Here is a 23,302-nt window from a genome sequence, read left to right as displayed (position 1 = left end):
TGCGTGGCTGTTGAGTCTAGCCAGAACTGCTGGTAATAAACTACTGTAGGGCGGCGCTGGAAAAACATCCTTGTTGTAGTTTCTGCACTGTAGGATGTGAGTGTAGAATGAGATTAAGATGAAGTGTGTAGTTTACAAATAAAACATTCTGATTATTTGCAAACCCTCTGACTTTGTACATTCCTTTCGATCGTGAGCAATTATGAATCTTAGCTGCTTGCTTCCCCTTAGCTGGGGAAGGAATCATCACACCTTTTCTGTCCCCTTGTCCTCTAGGCCCTATGGGACATGATCGAAGGGGTGACAAGGGACACACAGATGGGTGTACTCCCCCCACGAGGGCATGGCTCCCCCATCACATCCATGCTGTGTCCAACAGAGAGCAGTGGAGACAGGCACTGTGTGAACGTGGCTTCATCTATTGTGGAAAAAAATAATAGTAATTAAAAAAAAAAACAAAAAAACCCAACCAAACCAAAACAAAAAAAACCCACCAAAAACCAAAATCAAACAACTAAAATAATGTAAAAAGGAGAAAGGATGGTGTTGGAGCCACCAGGCCCCACACAGAGCATCACATCTACCTGGCTCCAGCCCACGTATCCTGATGACCTGGCACATGGTGCTGACCCACACCAGGGCCTCTTTGCATCAGCTGTTCCCTTGGTGCTTGTCCCTGTGCAAGGCAGTGTCCAGCTGACACAGCCTGCTCCCCACACACACCCACACACACCCACACACACCCACGAGGAGGAGAAAGCCTCAAGCAATGTAGGTGGGCTCAGTGTGCCAATGACGTGCGCCTTGGCATTTAGTAGGAAACGGGATATCTGTCCAAGTTCTGTGGCAGCAGCATGGGGAGGGAAGGGACATAAAAGAGAAAAAAAATGGGAATAAATCCATCCCAAAGCACTGAGGCAGCAGTGGTGGGGGCAGGTTCAGGGGATGCCAAACTGTACAACCAGTTCTTCTTTGGCGTCGACACGGATCTGTGAGAGCGCACTGAAGGCATAGGCGGCTATCCGGACACCTGCAGGCACAAAGACATGGCTGCGCCACTGGTGGCTGCTGAAATTCCCAATTATCCCAAAGAAACTGCTGCAGGAGGTTAACCTCCAGCCCTAAGGAGTCCCTAAGGCTGTCCTGGGCTTTGCCTCCACCTCTAACAAGGCTTTAAACCTGACCTAGGCTTTGCCCTCAGCTCTGACAAGTCGTGTCAGGGCTCTGGGCATTACTGCTCCTCCAGGACGAGGATGTGTCTCTGGGCAGCATCGCAGGGCTCAGGGCTCACCCCAGCCCGGCTCACCTGCTGCAGGTCTGCGAAGGGGACAGGGTCGCTGGCGAGCACTTGGTGGGGCTGGTTAGTCAGAGATGGCAGCAGGGGCAGCTTCTTCCAGTGCGTCAGGTTGTTGCTGAGCATGGCCAGGCGTGTGCTGTGAGGGGAGAGCAGCGAACATCAGTGCCCTGCCAAGAGTGGGGACATCCAGAAGATGGGTGCTGCACCCCCAAGCACCTGAAACCCCCAGGGGGAGAGAGGGAGAGCAGTGGAGCTGCACTCCCAGCATCCAGCCCTCTTCACTCCCCGCAGCAGGAGGATGAGGGAGCTTCCAGCTCTCCCACACAGGCACCTTTCAAGCAGAAGTCATCACATCCAGCCCCCGACCATCTGCCCCAAGGGCTGGGTGAACACAGGAGCCCCTTGTCCTGGGCTCTGCTGCCTGCACTGCCATCAGCCTTCCCTGAGCAGGCTGCACCCTGCTCTCGGAGACGAGGCAGCCCTTCTACATGCTGAGTTCACTCCCCAGGCCAAAACCCCTGGGACCTGCCCAGGGACACACAGAGCTGTGAAGAACTGCAGGCTAAACAGCCCCAGCTCCCTCAGCCCTTCCCCGTAAGAGAGATGCTCCAGTCCCTTCACCATCTCTTCAGCCTCCACAGGACCCACTCCAGGTGCTCCCTGTCTCTCTTGTCCTGAGAAGCTCAGAACTGGACAGAGCACTCCAGAGGTGCCTCACCAGGGCTGAGTAGAGGGGCAGGATCACCTCCTTTGACTTGCTGGCAATGCTATTCCCAATGCATGCCAGGATCCAATTTGCCTCCTTGGCCCATAAGGCACTGCTGGCTCAGGGACAGTTTGTTCTCCACCAGGACCCCCAGGTCCTTCTCCATAGAGCTGCTCCAGCAAGTCAATCCCCAGCCTGTGCTGGTGCAATACTGAGAGTCCAGTCTGACTGTGATTTTCAATAAGCATCTGGATTAAACTTGTTTTGACTAAGGAAAAAAGCGGAATTTTTCACATTGAAGGGCTGGAGAGTGTCCAGAGAAGGCTAAAAGAGTTGGAGAAGGGTCAAGTCTGATAAGGAATGGCTGAGAGAGCTGGGGGCCCTCAGCCTGAACAAAAGGAGGCTTGGGGGACTCTTCTTGCAGAGACAAGGCCCTGACAGGAGGGTGGACTCAGGTGGGGGTTTGGCTCTTCTTCCACATATACACGACAAGAGAAAATGGCCTCAGGTTGTGCCAGGGGAGGTTTAGGATGGACCCAGCTCCCTCAGCCTTTCCTCATGAGAGAGATGCTCCATCCCTTCTTCATCTCCCTAACCTCCACTGGAGCTGCTCCAGGAGCCCCATGTCCCTCCTGTCCTGAGGAGCCCAGGACTGGACACAGAACTCCAGATGTGCCTCACCAGAGCTGAGCAGAGGGGCAGGATTGCTCCCTGACCTGCTGGCAATGCTCTTCCTAATGCCTCCTTGGCCACAAGGACCCTGCTGGCTCAGGGACAGTCTGTTCTCCACCAGGTCCTTCTCAGAGATGCTTCTCTCACCTGACCCTTACCTTGGTACTCAGTCAAAAAGGTTTACCAACAGACTTGCATACGGAAATTAATCCATCTTCTGACAATCAGGATCAGGGATTTTCTAGTGCCCACTTACTCACAGGCCCACTTGCATACACAAGCAATGATGCTACTGACTTTTTCCCCTCCTGAGCCACTAAACAGTCAGAAAAGCTCAAGTCCCTACTCATGCATTTGTGGAGGGGCTTTGGAACAGCTGGAGGATATGGAAGAAAACAATAAAAAATAATAAAAACACAAATAAAACCAACCTGTCCTATGACACCCAGTTATCACTACACCTAGGTCAATCAATAACTCTGAACTTTAGCTTATTTCTCAGCTTGAGTTTAAAATCAAACCTAAACCTTTCTTCATGTTAGTTATGCCTTCAGCTCAGCTACAGAAGTTACTCCATTTTCACTTCAAGAGCTAAAAGCACAAAGACTTTTAACTTTTTTGTGTGTGTGTATCTTCTGCTCATACCATCCTCCCCCAGATTTTTTCAGTGCAACTCAGCAACTTTCAGCTACTCAGATGCAGCCCTGCAGTATTTTTGGCAGAGACTAAGATTTCTTGTCATGGTAGACTGATACAAGTTTAAAGAATACAAAGGCTGTTCTGATTTATTATGTATCATTACTACTTGTATTTCAGAATTAAAACACTTTATCAGTCTGATCCAACTTTATAAAGAAATCGTAACAAGGCAGTGTAGTATTACAAATTTATTAAGTTTTGGCAAAGTAGTGTTTCAGCATTGAAAATTTCACACATATAAAACAACTTCTATGCATTAAAACCAAAGTATGGATTATTTTTCTAATTTAAAGCAAGTGCTGTGCTTTTTTAAACATCTCATGAACCAAATTCTTCAGTTATAAAGCTGATAAAAATAAGTGATACACCACTAGATTTTTTTTCTTCAACATGTGAAATTCATCTCTTTGGGAAACAATACTTTTTAAAATTGTATCATGAAAGATACAGACCTGAAAAAGGATAAACAATCATACACAAGGCATAAATGTTACACAGAGTAACTCAGACATTTTATAAAGAGATCTGGAAAAGTACCTAAAATAGTGATATTTATTTAGTATAAAATTTCAATAATAAAATATTGCTCATAATAAATAAGAAAACATGAGTTTCGTTAATACTGTTCTCCCCTTAAAGCTCTCTTGGATGTAACAGGATCAGACCTGATCAAAAGTCTAATATTTATTTTGTCCTCCGTATGAAGGAGGCAGGTTTACAGGCTTCAGGTCATTCTTTGCTAGAAACAATTTTATTATAAACAAAACACAGAATTCATTTCAGGGCTCATGCGTAGTTATGGGAAAAAAAATAATACTCCCCAAATGTGAATAAACCTTATTACAGTAGATTTTAATACCCAAAATAGTTGCTCTTTTTGTTAAACCCGAAGTGGAATAAGACTTGCTGCTGCCCAAGTTTTCTCAAAAACTTCTAAATATCGGTGCAGCTGTACTTAATGGTTATCAACGCTGTTAGGGACAGTTTGCTCTAGGGGGAGGGGAGTTGTTTCCCTTTATATGGGGATGTTGGATTTCATGCCTGCTCTTCCCATCTGCAGACAGGGCAGTTTGGAGCAGTTCTTCAGCAGCTGCTCGATGGCGATGTGGCGCACGTTGAGCTCCGAGGCCAGGGAGTCCTTCTCCTGGACCTGCTGTGCCAGCTCCTCAAACACATCTGCAACAACAGCACTGGGTTACTGCACTTGGTCCCTGCACTGACACAGCCTCAGGAAGCAGTGACAAACAACACTGGGGAAGAGGCACACACATTTAAGTGGGATCATGCCCATGAACTCTGCTTTTCCTAGCTCCAGCACAGCTTTGTATGCATTGCAAACTGAACAGCATCACTTCATTTCTACTTAGAGACAACCTGAGCTAAGGTGGATCAATTTAGAACTCAAAACAAAGCTGCCTCTGGCCTGTATCAGCAGCAGTGTGGCAGCAGGACCAGGGCAGGGATCACCCCCCTGTGCTGGGCGCTGGTGAGGCCACACCTCAAATTCTCAAATCAAAAATGTTCAGTTTTGGGCTCCTCACAGCAAGGACATGGAGGTGCTGGAGCGTGTCCAGAGAAGGGCAACAGAGCTGGGGAAGGGTCTGGAGCAAAAGCCTGATGAGGAGAGGCTAAGGAGGCTCAGTCTGGAGAAAAGGAGGCTCAGGGGAGACCTTATAATTCTCTACAATTGCCTGACAGGAGGGTGGAGACAGGTGGGATCAGGCTCTTCTCTAAGATAATAAGTGACAGGATGAGAGGAAATGGCCTTAGTTTGCACCAGGCAAACTTAGATTGGATATTAGGAAATATTTCTTCATGGAAAGGGCTGTCATGCGCTGAAATAGGCTGCCCAGGCAAGTGGTGGAGTCACCATCCCTGGAGGGATTTAGCAGGCATGGAGGTGTGGAACCACTTGGTTTTGTGGGAGACTTAGCAGTTCTGTACTTAATCTTAAGGATAATTTTCAACCTTAACAATTCTATGGTTCTAGTCAAATTCTTAAAGAGAATGAATACTGTGCCAGTTTGCAGCACCAAAGCAGATTACATAATGAAAGCACCTAGAAATCTCTCTATATCACATATTTCCGTGCAAAACAAGAGACTTCAGTTAGAAACTTATATGACAGAAAGGCAATCAAAATTACATTTTTAAAACCAGAGATTTTTTATGATAAAGCACCACAAACCCAAAACAAAGAGTATCGAAAAATTCTCACCCTGGATTTGCTTGAGCAGTTTTTCATTAAGTTGCTTTAACTCTCCTAGAGTCATTGTAGTCACTGCAACAACAAAATATGTTATTACTACTACCATACTCCTACCAATCACATAAGCATCCCTAAGCAGACTCGTATTTTCTCAGTATTTCTCCTATTTGCATCCTAATAATCAACAGATGTGTGGCAGTAAGCCAGAAACAACAGTATTTATCAGTGATGTGAGGAAAGTTTGAAAATTCTCTTTCTAATGTTGACACAGACAAGGATTGACTCAATTAAAAAACGCTCTCTTCAATGTCAAAAAGGTGGAAAACTAAGCCCTGAAAACAGCAGCATTCAGCATCAGAACTGCTTGGCACATGTAAATACTATACCCTCCTCTGACTTCAAAACATGATTTTCCCAGTGTAACCCATGAAAGCACATCTGTTTAGTTGTGTGCAATTAAAAGGGAACAATTCTGAAGGAAGTCCTGCTATGTTTTCCAGCCTGCAAGAAGCAGCTTCCTGACAGAATTTTCAGCATGTGGCTCCCTGTTTTGGTTATTAAGGTTTGTGCTTTATGCATACAGGAATAACTTACACAGTTTCCACTGAATATCTCACTGACAAATGATGAAGGACAATCCTGGCTTGGTATGAAGAGCAGCATATAAAAATAGGTTTCCCTCTGTGCTCCTGGTGAGAACTATAAGATCCTCTGTATCATTCAAAAGCCCTTCTGTGTCTCAGGTTGTGTGCATTGATCATCCTCACAGAAATACACATTAAGCCTCAGAGGAGGGAACTGTGACAGTGCTCTTCACTGCCCTTGATCAACAGCAGGGAAGCACTGGCTTGCTTCCTGGGATTCCCTCAACCCTGCAGTGGACACACATGGTGCCATGGCTGCTGCTGAGATGCCCTTGTCACCACAGAGAAAAGCAACAATCTGAACACCACAGTGGGTACTGGGCATTGGCACAAACTTTAAAACCTTGTCATTCTAAAATATTGTTTTTAAACTTCAGCAAAGCTGTTTTGGCTGCAGCTTAGCAAAGCTCTCACTGCATACTTGAGAGAAAAAACAATGCTGCAGCTTTTTTCCAGAGGTTCCTCTGTGCAAAAGGTTTCTACATGGCAAATTTAAAGTCCTGAGTTCTGAAAAAGATGGGTTTTAGCTACCCACTGGATTATTTGATTATCCTAAGTCTTCTCTTTCAAACTTTCTCACAGCTGGCAGTTGCAGGATGTTAAATTGCTGGAAGTACTGCCAAACCAAAGAAACTGGCAATAGCTAAGACTTGCTACTCAAGACATAATCCCAGCTAAGAATAAAACATATTCAGCTTTCTCCTCCATCAGTCAGGTAAAATGGTGCTCCTTTCCCACCTTCAGCTATCAACATACCTGAAAAGGCCCTCCTCACACTTTACCACCCTTTAAGCAACAGGAAACCCCTGACCTAATTTAATATAGTAATTAACAGCTAAAAATGTCAAGAATTCCCCCCACTTTTATACCCAGTCGGTAGGATGTTACTTCACTATTTTCATTAACATTTTGTCATCTGGCAGACAGACTGGTTCACATGTTTCATGTGAATGTTTTGGTACAGGACTGTTTCATGGCACATTATTCTGATCCAGAAGGAAAAGAGAGAAGGAACAGAGCACTGAATTTAAATGGTAAAATATTATCTTATCCACAGCTGGGGTAAACTGAAGGAATACTGGCCAAGCTATTTACAGCTCTATTAATACTTTTTTTCCAGTAGACAGCTATGGTGTTAAGAGTGAAAGTATTGCAGCAAGAAGGTACCTAATTCTGGCAGTCTAAGTTTTCATCTAACATACAAACTTAGTCATAGAGCCTCCAAATGAATGGCATTTAGAGGCAAATACTGCAAAATACAAGCAAAATGCCTCAAAGCTGCATTATGTAGTCAGAAGAAAAAAAAAACCCTTACTGTGCTCAATGCAGATTTAGGCTCCCGTCCCGAAATCAAAGACTGGAGATAAATTCCAAGTAACTAACTTCAGTTAGACAACCCCATAAACCAGGTCAAGCTTCCATAATTCCTCTGTTATATGCTGTCCTCATTTATGTAATCCCAATTTATGACTGCAGCAGACAGGTGGTCAAACAGCCCAGTGTATCTGCTTTGATTTATGGCTTTAAGGCTACTAATTCACTACAAATGCAACATGACACATATCATGTAGCAGTTAAGTAAAATCCTTTCATAAAGAATGAGAAATGACTCAGCTTCGCAAGGAGAGATGTCGGTTTGTTTAAAAAAAAAGGGAGGTTAAAGAAGCCAATTCCAACTTTTTATAGTACCTCTTTCTCTGACTCTTCTGACATTCTGATTCCATTATTACTCTGTTTTTCATAACCTGTTTTTCCCTGGAATATTTTATCAGTGCTTTTGTTTTCTTTCTCAGATCTTTCGAAATTCAGAAACCCTCTCCAATTACTTTCCCCATCTACAAATGTAAGAGTGGACATACACCAGTTCAGGACCAAGTACTGCCTAAAAAGCAGGATGGTAACAGCATATACCTCTAGGAATCTAACACATTTTGTGCAGCCTGATTCCAGAGACACTAAAATACCCTAGCTTTTCCTAAAGATCTCTTCCAGTGATTTTGTTAAACAGCAGGAAAACTAATGTTCTGTTATTTTGACCATCACCACAGTCATCAGAAGACAGCTCAGGTATTCTGCTACAGCCTTTAAAGAGGACATGGTGGCAGAAGGGCCGTCCTAGTTTCTAATGCTCAAGAAATACAAGGAAGAAAACAAATCCATTAAAATGCACAAGGAAAGTCTGCTACTATTAAGATTATTTCATAAGTTTGATCTGCTACATGACCTCTAATTTCCCCTGTTGTTTAGGGCAGGTGTCTGTGAAATGTAATTCAGGGCACTGAAGAAGTTCAATAAGAGAGAGGTTTGCAGGAGCTGAGTAACCTCCACCTCCACAGGTAGGGCTGTGCAACTGAAAGGAATGACATACTGAAATGAATTTTCTTGTACAAATTAGACATGTCCTGTATCACACTGGGCTGATGTTGCCCTGGTTCTTAAGATTTTCTAAAGCCTTCTGAGTTAACATTCTTGTGGAGAACTTTCTCACACAACTTTCTGTAAACAATCTATTGTTTTGCATTCCTTCATAGAGGTTGAGAAATTTGATGTACTGGTAGTTTTTCCAATGTTGTTGGAGAGGTGGCACATTCACTCTCCAATCCACTGTCACCTTTGGAAAAGTATAAATGCTGGAGTCAGAAAATAAACTTCCTCTTTTTCACCTTTGCAATAGCAGTGGCTAGTGTTGTGCTTTCGCGTGTCCTATAGTGACAGGCTACAGCTAAGAGTAAAATTAAAAAAAACAAAACAACAAAAAAAACCCAGCCAAACCATCCTATTTGCTAAGCTAGGTAGCTCTTTTTTCCCCACAGATCTCACATGCTGGACTTCAGGATGAAAACTAATGCCCTGTGGAGCCATGAAGTGGCCAATAGGTATTTGAAAGAATGCCCTTGCTAGCTAGGCTGTGTGTAAATGGCTGTATACTCACGTTCCTCCCTGCTGTGTTGAGGATGTCTCCTATGAACACTGGCAAGTGAATCTCCTTCAGCTTTTTCAGCTTTCTGGACCTGGCTGCGGTTGGACCACAAAACACTGCTGCAGCAGAAGGTAGCACCGAGTCCGAAATCAGTGGATTCTCTTGGTTCCAGCAGAGTCTCTGAGCAGCTTGAGATGCCTCCAGATTTCCCACCTATCCATTTTGCAGAGTATCTAGGTACTGGGGAGTCAAATTGTGGGAGTAATTTTCTATCAGTCTGATGTCTGAAGCTAAAAAGCTGGTGTTGGGATGGTTTTGAGCTTTCAGAATCAGAGTCTAAATCCTTGTTTTGTGCGTATTGTATGATCCAGTTAATTTTTTTGCTCAAGATATTTTTTACTTCTGCATAAGTACTTTTAGAGAGCTTTGATCGTGGACAGTCCTGATTTGCTATCAAGTGGAATTTTTCAAAGCAGTCTCTGTGCCCCCTTAAAGATCTCGTATGTAGAAGATCTGACTTTGGTACTCCTGTAAAGACACAATAGAGAGAAGTTCACTTACTGCTAATTTTTTAAAATCTTTACTCACAAGCAATCAAGAAAACAAAAACTTTAGTGATGCTTTCCTACTAACACTGAAGCAAACAAGGGTATCTCACAGTCCAAAATTTGTGAAGTTTCCCTCAGGCTTGAGTCCTTGTCACGCAAAGTGTTTTGCGCACCATAATCTCTGGAGCAGGACTTCAGCGTGTGCCTCTTGCATGGTGACAGAGATAAAGCAAACTGACAACTCCACACATGCTGCATCCCCCCTACACACAAGTGTACAAGCTGCAGAAGTAAAACAAACCCAACTGGGTATCAGCAAGTTCTACAGAACCATCCTGAAGAGCAGTCTGACAGCACTCATACAAGCTCCCATCCTCTATGCAAATGTTATGAGCCATCTGCTCAAATACTGCAGGGTGCAGGCTTGTCTCATTTAAGTGGTCAAACAAACTCGGATTTCAGTCATAGTTTATTATGTTGCACTGGTACAAGCCTGCAGCCTAGACAGGGAAGCAAGCTCTAACACTGTCAATGTTTGCCAACATTAAACTGTCCTGAAATTCATTTGAGGTGTGCTGGGATAGAGTTAATTTTTATCACAGTGTAATACGGGGCTGTGTTTTGGATTTGTGCTGCAGTGTTTTCATTATCACTAAGCAGGGCTTACACACAGTCAAGGCCCTTTCTGCCTCTCTCACCACCCTGACAGTGAGTGGGCTGGGGGCATGCAAAGAGCAGGGAAAGGACACAGGTGGAACAGCTGATCCCACTGACCCAAGTGATATTGCACACCATATGGCATCCTGCTCAGTGCACAAAGCTGGGGGAAGGAGGTGGAAGGGGGGAATGTTTGGAGTGATGGCGCTTGTCATCCCAAGTCACCGTTATGCATGACAGGGCCCTGCTCTCCTGGGGATGCCTGAACACCTGCCCAACCACAGGAAGCAGTGAATGAATTCCTTATTTTCCTTTGCTTGTAGGGGCAGCTTCTGCTTTCCCTTTGAAAACTGTCTTTGTCTCAACCCACAAGCTGAAATTCTCTCCCCATCCCACGGGGTTAAACCATGACATCACACAAGATGGATGTTTGCTCTCCTCTTTGCTCATCCTCCCTCAAAGACTGTTCAAACAGCTACAGCAGGTAACTTAAACCTCTAAGTAACAGCCAGTGATTGACAGATTAAAAAGGAACACAATCTGTGAAGATCTGCAGTTGGTGAGTGAACACAGATGGTATGAGAAATGACTATTCCAGAAAGTTAATAGTGCCCCAGTACAAAATTACTTTCTGCAACTTCAGTGTATATTTATTTTTCCTCGGATTTACGTACACAGTAGATTCAGAATCCAACTCCAAAGTAATTAACAGTTTATCATTTATCTCAGTACCCCATATATTACTTGGGAGGTTCCCAATACAATGAAAACCAATTCTGTCTAACAAGTTTGTCACTGCAAATAACAGTAATATACCTGCGAACCAGAGGTTGAAAGTGCTCAATGCTGAAGTATTGAAATTAACAAACAATGCCAGTTACATTGATCTCTGAATCTAGACAACATGAACCAACCTACAGCCATCCTATCTTTTAGCCATTAAAAGTGACTAAAATAAAAGAAAAAACGGGAAATGCAACAGGTAACAAAATCTGGTAACAGAAACATTTATAGACAATTAGAACTAAGCCACACGTTACAACAAGTCTCAGTTCTAGCTGATTTACTCTCTTAAATTCTTGTGGTAAAGTGTAATCTCCCCACCCCAAATGATTAAAAAATTATACAATGTTTTTGTTAAATTACTGAATGCCACAAAATCCCAAAATACTCTCAAACTAATCTGAAAAGGTAAAAATTTTAACATGAAACTGAAAACAAATCCAAGCACTTCATTTTGATTATCTCACTTGCTGGTATCTGCTGTTTGAAGTTGGGCAGTTCAAAGACCTAGAGTAGCCATTACAAATTGTTGATTTTCCACTCTTTGGGCAGCACTGAAACTTAAGTGCATTATTTTCTGGCTGAGTTTCTGAGAGTGCACACAATTTATGGGGCAAAATGTATAGAAAACCGGAAAATAAAAGAAAACAGCAGTGGAATTAATTTTAGTCTTAGCAGCAGGGGAAAAGGTAAAAGCCATGAAAACAGATGCTCCTTCTGTTCATGAGGTAACTATTAGAAGAAACGAAACTCACACACTAACCACAGGCAACTTTTAAGAAGTAAGTTCTGGAGTAAACGATACTCTGTCAAGATTCTCACTGCACACCTCAAAATACTTTTTCACCTCTTTCAGCTAACAGATATTCACCAACTTTTCTTAAACTTTGCATAATCTTGCAGTGCCATTTTACCACTCTGTCTTTACAGAGACTTAAAAAAACCCAACAAACATTTCTATAGAAAATAAGAAAGACAAGTAATTTGTTTTGATAACTTATCAGCACCATTTAAATAGAGCAAGCCTCTTCAACTCAAGTAGCATGATGGAAACCTTAAATCTTTAAACCATCAAGGGAAAGCAAACACTTGTCAAGTGAAATTACAGGTCAAATATAGTCACAAGACTATAAACCCTAGAAAACTAGAGTGATTTGTTAAATGTTACTTGCTTTACCCAAGGAATTGTTCAACATTCTGCTTTGCTGCTGCTCGATGGTTTCTTTTACTTACAGAAAATAATCAGTGGGCTGAAAACCATGTTTTGCACAATTTTCCATACAATAATGCTCAGGAACGCACTAAACACACACATCCTCACAAAAATGACAGAATACTGATGTACTTAAAATACAGAAATCAGAATACTGATTTCTTTAAAAAAAGAAATTCCTTTGAGGCAGCTTCATTATTTCCATGAGAATAAATGCTACTTGTACAGTAGGAGAGGAACGTGAGACCACACAAAATAGCCAACACACAAATTGTTACACAAAGAAAGAACAAGTGCAGCATGACTTCATGAAGCCTCAACTGAATTATGTCCAAGTGTTAAGCTGAAGGTTATTCCAATCTTTCCTTCTGATGAATTTATCTTTTAAGAGTTCTGAACATTGCTAATTTCTCCATTCTAGAGGCATGCTGCTCAAAGAGATCTGCTTTATCTGAACTCAGTAATAGAGTGTCTGAAATGAGCAATTATTACAGAAGAAAAAAGCCCCTGCTACTTCAAGAGTTTAAGCTTTGCTATTTATATGCCACACATTAGCCACAATGTCCCTCTTTCTGAGCACTGAAGGGCAGGTTTTTGTGAAACACTTCCAGTACACAAGATCAGAATTTACATGCTACCCCTTCTCTTGTTCCACTGCAAAACCCCCAAAGGGGTCCTATCTAAGGAATCTTGAATAAAGTAAGGAACTGAAAATATGCAAATCCAAACCAGTTTTGCAGAGAACTGCTAACAGACCTGCTTCAGCTTTCACATAACTGGCTTGGATTTTTCCTGTAACAATGACACACAAAACTAAAACAAGCATCAGTCTCTCTTTTGTCCTAAGGTGACAATTAGTCCTTTCCTATGCAGAGAACACCAAGCATAACCTCCTGGAAGAGCTGAGCAGGGACAGCAGCTGCTGTGCCAGCACAAACTAACAACCACATACCAGAATAACAGCAAGTTAGGGTATGGCTCTTTGGAACAAATCCTTCTGTTGTGGGCAATACCATCAGCCTCATGAGGCAGAAAATATGTCCATTTCTTTTCGGAAAGACTTCAAACTCCATTCAAACTACTTCATATTTTTTCCTTCATCAACTGTAGAAAAAGCTACAATCTGGTGATTTGGCATGGACCAAGTGATATATAAAGATGATTCAGTTTTATTGCTTTATTCAACACGATACACCAACAGATGAATAAAGCATGGCAAGATTTCTGTACAAGAAGCAATACTGTAATTTTGATAAACAGCTATTACGAGTTTTGGGGACTTTCACAGGGTTTCAGTTCCGTCTCTTCATTTCTGTTTGCCAATATTAACCTCAATCTTTCTTACTTTTTGTCTGGTTCTTCAGGTTCGCAATCATAAAACTATCAACTTCCCCCTCCCACCCTGCTCCCCCATTTGCAGGTATGTATATTTGCTCCTTGTCTTATTCTCCAAGAACAGGATTGCAGACTATGTCCAAGTACACCCTAAGCTTCATATTTACTTTTTCAGAGAAAGAAAAAACCCCTCATCAAGCAACAAAAAAACCCCACCCAACAACCACCCAGAGAAGAAAAGTTTAATCTGCAAGGGGAAAAAAAATCCCACAAAATTCACTAATATCTAGAAGAACATATCTAACAAACTTAAGAAGTCACAGATGCTATTAGGAAACAAGCTCATGCCAGAGATCATTCCTCAAATGTACATGATTCACAGATGATGCCAAACTTCCAGACAAATCATAAAACAACGTGTTTACAATCCACTATTTATTTCTGATTCTAATAACTCATAGGTCCTAGATGACATATGAATGTATCACTTCACTCAACAATATCTTTGTATATTGACTTGAAGAACAGGACTTCCTACATAAGTGCCTAATGCTTAGGCAAAAAAACCACCTCAACCCAAACCCTGACTTTCAATTTATAAGCTATGCAAGGCAGGCAGTTAACATGACTCCTAATGCACTCCTACAAAGTAATTTTGTAAATGCATGACTAGCAATCAGGCAGTTTAATATACATTTTTGTAACTTCTATTTATTCATAACTGTAAAGTAGCTGAGAGCAGGGAGAATATTTACCAGATAACCAAGTAAGCAATCATATCTCAATAAATTCTACCCCATTTTAAGGCATTTGTACTTGAAAGTAAATGAGTTTCCATAATATTAAAGTTTTTTTGGCTTTTTTTGAGGGTAAGACTTTATTTCTGCCTTTGCAACTGATACACTGAGAACAATGTATAACTCTTCTTCATTATAAAGGCATAGAACTAAAGTGAAATGTTTGCTCATGTTTATATAAAGCTAGCTACAGTAATCAACAAGTCCAATTCAAAAGGAATGTTCTTGAATATCAAGATTATTCCACATCCCTTCACAAATGTTTCCACAGAAAAAAAATAAATAAAGTGATCATCAGCCTGGTTATCTTCAATAGTGTTATTTTTCCATTTGTTTGCTATTCTCTTTTAAAAAAACAAAAACCAACCAAACTTCTTATTTGGTCTTTCAGACCCATCAGTTGGAAATAATGTTAAAGAAAGCCTGCATTCCCTTCTTAACATTTTCTAAGGTAATGTTGTAAACTAATTGTTTTTTTGCAACTGTGAATAGCAGCTGAAGTGGAAAACCCTGAATCTAAGATGAACTAAAATTAACAGAAATACTTGTAGACACATGAATAGTCAATAATAAGTTTGTACTATGCCATTAGTCACTTAAAGCTTCTTAAAGTGAAGAAATGCTTCTGAGGCACAATTCACCTCATCTGAAACAGTGAGCTCCAGAGAGATCTGTGACAGACACCTCTGCTCTTCTCCTTCACACCTGGAGTAAGCAAGAACCCGTGCCTATGGCTGCCCACTTTCAGAGCCCTGCTCTTTGCTGTGTGCCCAGATGTTCCAGCTGCTGCTCCCCTCAGCTGTGCAAACCAGGAGCACTCTGTAAACAGGGATGTGCAGCCAGCTCATGGAACAGCTCCCGGACATCTGTGAGTGTCCACCAGGAACACAGAGATCAGATCAGCTCCAGTGTGGTTTGCCTCGTGTGCAGGGCCAAGACCTGCAGCAGACAGAAAGGCTTCACAAGACATTAAATGTTCATGTCTATCTATTTTAAACCACTGCTGCATAGGCTGTTTACCAAGAGTGATGAAAGAGGGGGGTTCCCAGGAAAGCAGATCCCAAGACCTGTTCAAAATGCATGAGACAAAAGTAGCCCATGATAACCTAAGAGAACAATTTATCCACATGTCTAAATGACAAAACCCTAATACTCTTCAGCTGTACAATTCTGCCAACACTGGAAAGCAGGATCATTAGAGATGTATCTCCAGTACATCTGCCTGACAAGATGTAAAGCCACTGCTATTTTTAAGGGTTTACATGCAATCTCATGTGAGAGTTAAATCTTATGATTTATTAGACTGGCTAGAAGGAAAATGCCAGTGCCATTCATTAACTTCTAAAACTAGACACTTTGCAAATACTAGATATTATCTAGTTCATAAATTAAAGTTCTCCCCTTGCTTTTCTATCATTTCATACGATAATGCCAGTACTTTCCATACATCAAGTGTGCACACAAATCACCTCCCACTGCATTCCTATCAGCTCATTTGTATTTTAGCACAGAACAAAAATATCAGACAGAACAGAGATCCAGCTGGCCCCTTAAATATATTTTCAAAAATCATGTTCCTTATAAATTACTTTACTAAGAAGAATTTGCTACTGTATTAAACAAAGCAATGCACTCTGATGAAAACTTCACTACTGAAAATATTATGTCACATACTTTGAAAGAAAAATCAGTTAAATAGACCTAGAAGAGAGTGGAAGTCACAAGCCAGTATTTCTGCAGTCTGGATGATGCCAGGTAACATAAATACTCAATTATCTTGTTTGCATGGACAAACCTCCCAAATTTACACATTATAAGAATGCAAAAATGTATTTATTGAACCAACTCCACAGCTCGGCATTACTCAGTGGTACAGCATTCCAAGTAAGAACAGCATCTCCAGTTATGTTCAGACTTGAATTTGTAGTTAAGAGCTTCAGTGGAAACTGCAGCTAATTTCACATGTCCATTCAAGTTTGCAGAAGTGAGTCATACCCCTGGCTTGCAAATGCTACCTTGAAACAAGTTCTCATCTGGCTAGTCTAAAGGGCAACCATGGAAATTTTTAGCTTTTATTGCCAGAATAATCTATTTTACTGTTTATCATTTCATTAACAGTGAAAAAATAAGGATGTGTAATATTCTGGAACAGAATTAAATATAACAGTGATTTCCACTTCTTTCAACTATACCTTACAACACATTTTATTTCAGTGAGATATTCTTCTGTAGGGTGTAAAAAGGAAAAAAACCCCTGAAATTCCAGTACTTACAGTTTGCAACAACTAAACCCACCCCCTCCTGTGGTGTTTTTTTTTGTGTTTTTTTTTTTTTTTTAATGAACACAGAATGAGGATATTATACAAGATTTTATAGACCTTAACATGTAAAAAAGCTTTCTGGTAAGACAGATTTATTTATAACATCCTTGTCTCAGCCTAGAGACTCAGATGCACTAACCTGATGCTGAAATTGCCTCAAAAGCTGAGTCTATCAGCACTTTAAAGGACCATGGAAACCTAACTACTTCAACATAAATCAGGGGAATGGATGCCCAGTACTTACATTGCCTCTTACATTACAGGACCTTGGATGGGAATTGTCATTTGCTATTCAGCTGTTCAGCTCTAAACAGAAATGGAAGTGAGCCAATTTGTTTGTCAGCCAGCATTCTCCAAGATGTTATTGTAGCTAGCAGCACTGGACAAACAAAAGAGTAAAAAATAATCTCAAACAATCATATTTTTCACTTCTATTACCATCTGTCTCCACTACAACTCTTGAATGTGAAGAAATGCAGGTTTTTAAATGATTCTGCATTAAGAAACACCAGCACAAGCCCAGTTAAAGACAGATACACTATGTAAAGAAATGTAAAGGTATGTCATAATTATTATAGACTTCCAAGTTTGATGTTCAAACAAAAACATTCAAGTATTAAGATCCTGAAGCTGGGATTTCCACAGGTGTCCAGAGGATCCTAGGACACAGCTGCCTTGTGCAATGCCTCAAAGCAGCACCACAGGCAGGACCCTCTGGCTGCTGCTGTGTGAGGGGTTAGACACGGGGTACAGGGTCACACAGAGCCACACACTGGTTTGGGTTAGGAGGAACCTTAAAGATCATCTCCTTCCAACCCCCTGCCATGGGTAGAGACACTTCCCTCTATTGTTGCTCAGAGCTCCATGTCACCTGTCCTTACAACACTTCTAAGGATGGAGCATCCACAGCTTGGAAATGCTACAGCTGGAGTTTCAAAACACCATATTCAGGCAGAGGATTTTGTTTTGTCGATGTATATATTTACAGACAGTTTTTATACATACACAAGTCTGTATTTTTGAGTTTTCATGCATTTCTCCCCACCCTTGAGGTATCACAGCAGATTTGTTGTTAGTACTCTGTCTCTGCTAGAAGAGTTCAGTTAGTCCTTTTCTCATATTCTAATGAAATTAAAAAGAACTTTGTTTCAACTAACACACAACACGTGATTTCCTGGCTTATGCACACCAGTCACATATTAATTTAAAACATTTCCTGTTTCCTTCCACTGATTACTACTGTGACACCTACTCAGAAAAGCAAACAATGCACCATCTCTGATGCTTGCTTCATCTGCACAAGGCAAACAAAACCCAGCAATAAAGTCCAGCAGATCCTCCCCACCAGGGTATTCTAAACCCCATGTACAACTTTAAAAACACTGTCCACAATCAGCTTCATTTTTCAAAACGTTTAGTATTTCATATGCAAATACTTTGCGTATTTTTAACTTTAAGAAGCACATTAATAGTCTGTTGTGTTATATCATCTGACTTATGAACCTTGACACACAAAAGCTAGTTTGGCAACAGAAGTATTTACATGTAGCTGAGTACACTCAAACTAAGGGAGCCAGGTGAGCCAGTGCAACAGAAAAAAATATTGTCCTTTCCAGAGACAACACTGCTCTCACCCCTTTTAGACTGAAGACCAGAACTACTAAACTCTCCTGAGCTTGTTGCTCTTTCCTTGTTCAAGGACGACTGATGACATTTAACAGGGTTAAGTTTAAACCTGCATATTGGCTTTAGTTATTTCAACGCCTGTGTTCTCTTTTCTTCTCCCCTTGCTATCACTCTTTCAGTCAGCTTCAGAGAAATAGATCCTATAATCCATATGTATCACTCCTGAATAAATTCTGGGACAGATAGCACAGCTTATCTCCCAGTTACACTCAAACCAGCAGTTTCTGTGAATTAACTTAACTTAGTAAGAAGCATAATCACAGTTTATGTCACTAAAATACTAAAAATCTTATTAGAAAAATCATGATGGAGATCTGATATCTGCTAAAACCCAAAGGTTTTACAACACAGTAACTGACTTCCTTATTCAAAAATTCAACAGTTATTTAATCAAGACAGACCACAGATTAAGCTTTCTGTATAGCAGTATTCTCTATGAAGGACTGTAAAAGAGGCACAGTTTTCCCCCCAGTTATGTAACATTACCAAGATACTGTCCAAATATAAGAAAGGTTACAAACAAACATTCCAATGTCAGGAAAGTAAGGGCTGAGCCATGTCATAACACTAATCCAGAAAGGAGTCGTTATTAGAGATGAGGATGGTCTTTAAGTTCCCCATTTCTAATTCCTCCTCTTACTGACCCAGGCCAATCAACATCACCATCGAGACACAGGCAAACGTGTACATGTATAAACATGCTGAATTCACAGATGCCAGGAGATGCAAGGATTTACCATCACTAGATTACACTGTAATTAAATGCAGCTAAGGAAATTATATTTCTGCAGTATTTTGTTCATAGACACTTGAGAAAGTCTGTTTCAAGGGTTCAGCTGCATCAGTTCCCAGCACATGGATCTGCCATGTCCAGGTTTCAGCAGTCAGATGCTGCTGGCATGAGTGGAAACAGAATTATCCACACTAGTTTTGTTAATAGACGGCCTGCTAAAAAAAGGAAGATGGGAAGCCTACTTTCCGGAATTTCATACCTAGACTCACAAATTAGAAGTATATTTAGATGAGAAAAGACCTTCAGGATCACTGAGTCCAACTGCAGACCTAAGATTGCCAAGCCCACTGCTAGCCCTGGCACATCCATCTGTAATGCTCCTCTCTATCCCAACCCAGCTCCTGGTGCAGACTGCACGGTCAGGAAAGATGGAAGAGGTGCCACACATTCCAATTAAGTCAGGCAGCACTTAACACATGGAAGTTAACAGGGTGCTGCAAACAGTGGGAGTACTGGAGCATCCTGCAAGATGCTGAGCTGTGACTAATAGCCTGCCTGCTCTCCAACAGCAGCTATTTCCTGCTTCTCCGAGGGAGCAGCTCCACATGCACATCAACACCAAAAATGAGCAAGCCTGTCTTAGCTGTTGCATGAGAATCTTTTTAGAATTGCCTACTTCACTTCCTGAAATACTTAATATATGCATGGGTTTTAATTGCTGCCAGTTTTAAACACGATGCTACATAAAAAGACAAACTATCAGCAAGATCGACACTCATTTGTAAGTGTGGGATAACACATCTACAAGAGTTGATGCAACTTGCAGCTGATTCTGTTCAACAAGATTTAATGCATCTGAACTCCATTAAAACATAACCAGGAGGTCAGTATGAAAACATCCAGTATAACATTGTGCTTTAGTGAATTACCCAGTTCATGCTGTACTCAGGGCTGCAAAAAGACTTATTTGAGACACGTAAAAATCTGTCTTTGTCACAGAAAAATATAGGAATGCAGAGATATGTCAGAAGTAGGAAAAGCATGACCATGGGTATGGCAAAGAGCTGACTCACGCAGTAGTTCAGCTAAAAAGCCTTAGAGTGACTCTATATATAAAGTGACTGACACAGCCTCAGCCACCTTTAAGCCTCCCCTCCCTATGAGCAGTAACTGTACATCTTTTCAAAGAGGCACACAAAAGACAGACTATCAGAAATTGAGGCATTTTGATGTTAACATGATCAAAGATGTGTATACTTTTATTATGCAAAATAAAAGAATTGCAATGGCCTATGTAACTTCAGGGAAACTTTTATCACTATTCTATTCCAAATAGCCTCCTTTTAAAATTAACTGGAAATTTAGAAGATTATGCAACGGTTTGCACAGATTAAGTCTTTCCTCCTATCAAGGCTATTTAGAGCAAAAAAATCCCAAACCTATTCCACTTAAAACACATGATCACTTTGTAAAGTCACAGCCATAAAAAGCAGCTTTGACAATCCACAGCTTATCTCAAACAACAGAGCACAGAAACGATCCAGCAGTTTTTTAATGTGTTCTATCACTTTCAACACTGTAAAAAAACTTAATTCTCATTGTGTCTGCATGTTTTTAAAGCCTAGAGAGAGAAACATTCTCTCTCCATATTGAGACGTCTAAAACTAACATTTTAAAGCAATAAGAAAACTCAGACTGACATGTTGTAATAGGTTAGACAGCTGCTCTTAAGTTTTAATAAAAAACTGCAAGTACACAGGCATGTCTCTTCTAAACAAAAGCAAAAAACACAGCAATTACTTCTGAAGTATGAAAGTAGTGTTCAGATTGAAATACACTGCGTCTACTAGCAACAAAAGTCTACTATCTGTTATCAAGAAATGATAGCAGAAATGATGGGACTAATCACATAACACTATTGAGATCTTCATATTCAACTGCCTCACAGCAACATAAATTACTCTGGGTAGTGATATCTACATATAATTGGTGAAGACCACTTTATGTAAGGGGAAGAAGTTACTTTGTTGCTCCAAAGACAAGCAATTTGACTTAAAAAGGGACAAAGACAATCTGTGGCTCATTCATGCATGAAGAAAAGCAACAAGATGGGGAAATTCTTTACCAAAACAGGTTTAAAATTTAAAAAATACTATTCTGGAGGCCATTCTTGTAGAATGCACTTCTACAAGATTAGTCTTTTAAAAGATAGCAAGAATTCCTACTTTACAATCTGCTGACTTTAGGAAGCTTTGATAATGAACCCTGTTTTATCATATTACACATACCAACATTCTTTGAAAACAAAAAGAAATTTTGAAATTTATTTCATAATTTCAAAAAGAAAATATGAAAACAAAAATTCCATTTCCCCGGAGCAGATCTAGTGAACGCAAAGCGATCCGCTTCCAAAAAACCCCAAATATTATGCTATAAAATTTGCTGTTTATGCTTCCATTATACATAGATCTCTAATTATTGAGCAAACCCACTGAATAGAAGCAGAACGTGACACAGATCCCAAGTTCAACATCAGAAGTCTAATGCCAGGAGATGGAATAAACATTTCAGAGGCTCTGGAAAGAGGGGGTTCACCTTCACATCTGGAGGAGCAGCACCCACCTTTATGAGAAAGGAGCTAGAAAACAAACTGCTTTAAAACTTTCTGCAGACAGACATTTCCAAGCCCGATTTCCAACTGGATGGAAGCTTTCGGAGGAGCCGGGTGCGCCCATCCCCGGCCGGGCTGGCCAAGGGGGGCTCCTGCTGCCAGCCTTACCTTCGATGTTCAGCTCGAAACAGACGTGGCAGAAGGAGAGCGTTTCCTTCTCGGTGCCCAGCTTGCAGACGCTGCAGATGTTGTCATCGTCCAAGTCGATGCTCACGAACTGCTCCTCGTTCATAGTGCCCTGGGGAGGGGGACGGCGGCGACAAGGGACGGGGGGTTACTGCGGAGCCACCCGGGCAGCTCCGAGCGGCGGCGGGGAGGGCCCGGAACGGGGCGGGAGCGTCCCGGCAAAGTTTTCCCCTTAGAGAAACTGAGGCCAGGCCGCACGGACCGAGACTTCCCCTTCCCTCGCCCGAAGGCTGCCCCGTCCCACCCCGTCCTGCTCCCCAGCACCTCCATCACCAGCTCCATCATCGCTGCCCCCTCCTTCCCTCCCTCCTTCCCTCCCTCCCTCAGCGCGCCAGCGGCGCGGCCGCTCCGCCACAGCCGCGACATCCCCGGCTCTGCCCTATCCCCTACCGCCAATCCTACCCCGATCCCGAATTGCGATCCCGAATCCCGGCCCCGATCCCGAATCCCGGCCCCGATCCAGGATCCCGGCCCCGATCCCGAATCCCGGCCCCGTGCTCTCTCACCGCCCGCCCCGGCCGCGCTCCGCTTTGTCCGCCCTCCCGCGCCGCCGCCGCCGCCGGAGCTCTCGGCGCCGGGCACCGCCCGCCGCTTCGGGCCGCCACCACCGCCCGGCGGCACGGGGGGCACCGCGGGGCCCGGGCCGCACCCCGCCGCACCCGGGCGGCTGGAGTCGCTTCGGAGCTGGGCAGAGAAGGGCGAGCAGCCAGGAGCTCCGGTTGTGGCGGCCCTCCGGGCGGGCGGGGCGGCGGAGAGCGGCCGTGCTCCCCCCGCAGCAGTTGGTGCGCGCCGCGCGGGCGGGCGGCGCTCCCGTCGCGGCCGGGGCTGCCCGGCGTGACCCGCCCGGAGCGGGGCTGGGCACGGTGGGGATGCTGCTGGATTTTGTCAGAGATGGGGCTAAAAATACAAGGGACAGCGATGGAATGTCGATTCCGTTCTGCAACCAGGGCCAGGGCTCTGCTGGCGCTCCGAATCACAGACTCTGGGTATGGTTGGAAGGGACACAGAGGGTCATTGGTCTCACCTCCCTGCCCAAGCAGGTCTGTCGCAGAGCACATGGCACAGGATGGGGTCCAGACAATTCTGGGATATATCCAGTGGGGGAGACTCCACACCCTCTCTGGACAGCCTGTTCCAGCATGTGTTCACTTGCACAGTAAAGTTCTTCCTCAAGTTTAGATGGAACTTCCTGGGCATCTGTTTTTGACCGTTCTGTCTTTTTCTG

The 23,302-nt window shown here is 42.6% G+C and overlaps 1 protein-coding gene across 1 annotated transcript; it reads right to left on the bottom strand.

The window, feature by feature from the left end:
* Positions 1 to 3,549: 3,549 nt before the first annotated feature.
* Positions 3,550 to 22,835, bottom strand: C1H21orf91 (chromosome 1 C21orf91 homolog). The gene is made up of 5 exons (XM_030261641.4): positions 22,584 to 22,835; positions 22,000 to 22,129; positions 9,160 to 9,675; positions 5,593 to 5,655; positions 3,550 to 4,550 (listed from the first exon to the last, which is right to left on the bottom strand). The coding sequence occupies exons 2-5, from the start codon at positions 22,121 to 22,123 to the stop codon at positions 4,390 to 4,392; spliced, it is 864 nt and encodes a 287-aa protein (XP_030117501.2). The 5' UTR covers positions 22,124 to 22,129; positions 22,584 to 22,835; the 3' UTR covers positions 3,550 to 4,389.
* Positions 22,836 to 23,302: the final 467 nt, after the last annotated feature.

This window comes from Taeniopygia guttata, chromosome 1 (assembly GCF_048771995.1).
Source record: "Taeniopygia guttata chromosome 1, bTaeGut7.mat, whole genome shotgun sequence".
NCBI classification, from domain to species: Eukaryota; Metazoa; Chordata; class Aves; order Passeriformes; family Estrildidae; genus Taeniopygia; species Taeniopygia guttata.
The sequence above is the reverse complement of the archived record's forward strand: the minus strand, read 5'-3'. Positions and strand labels throughout refer to the sequence as shown.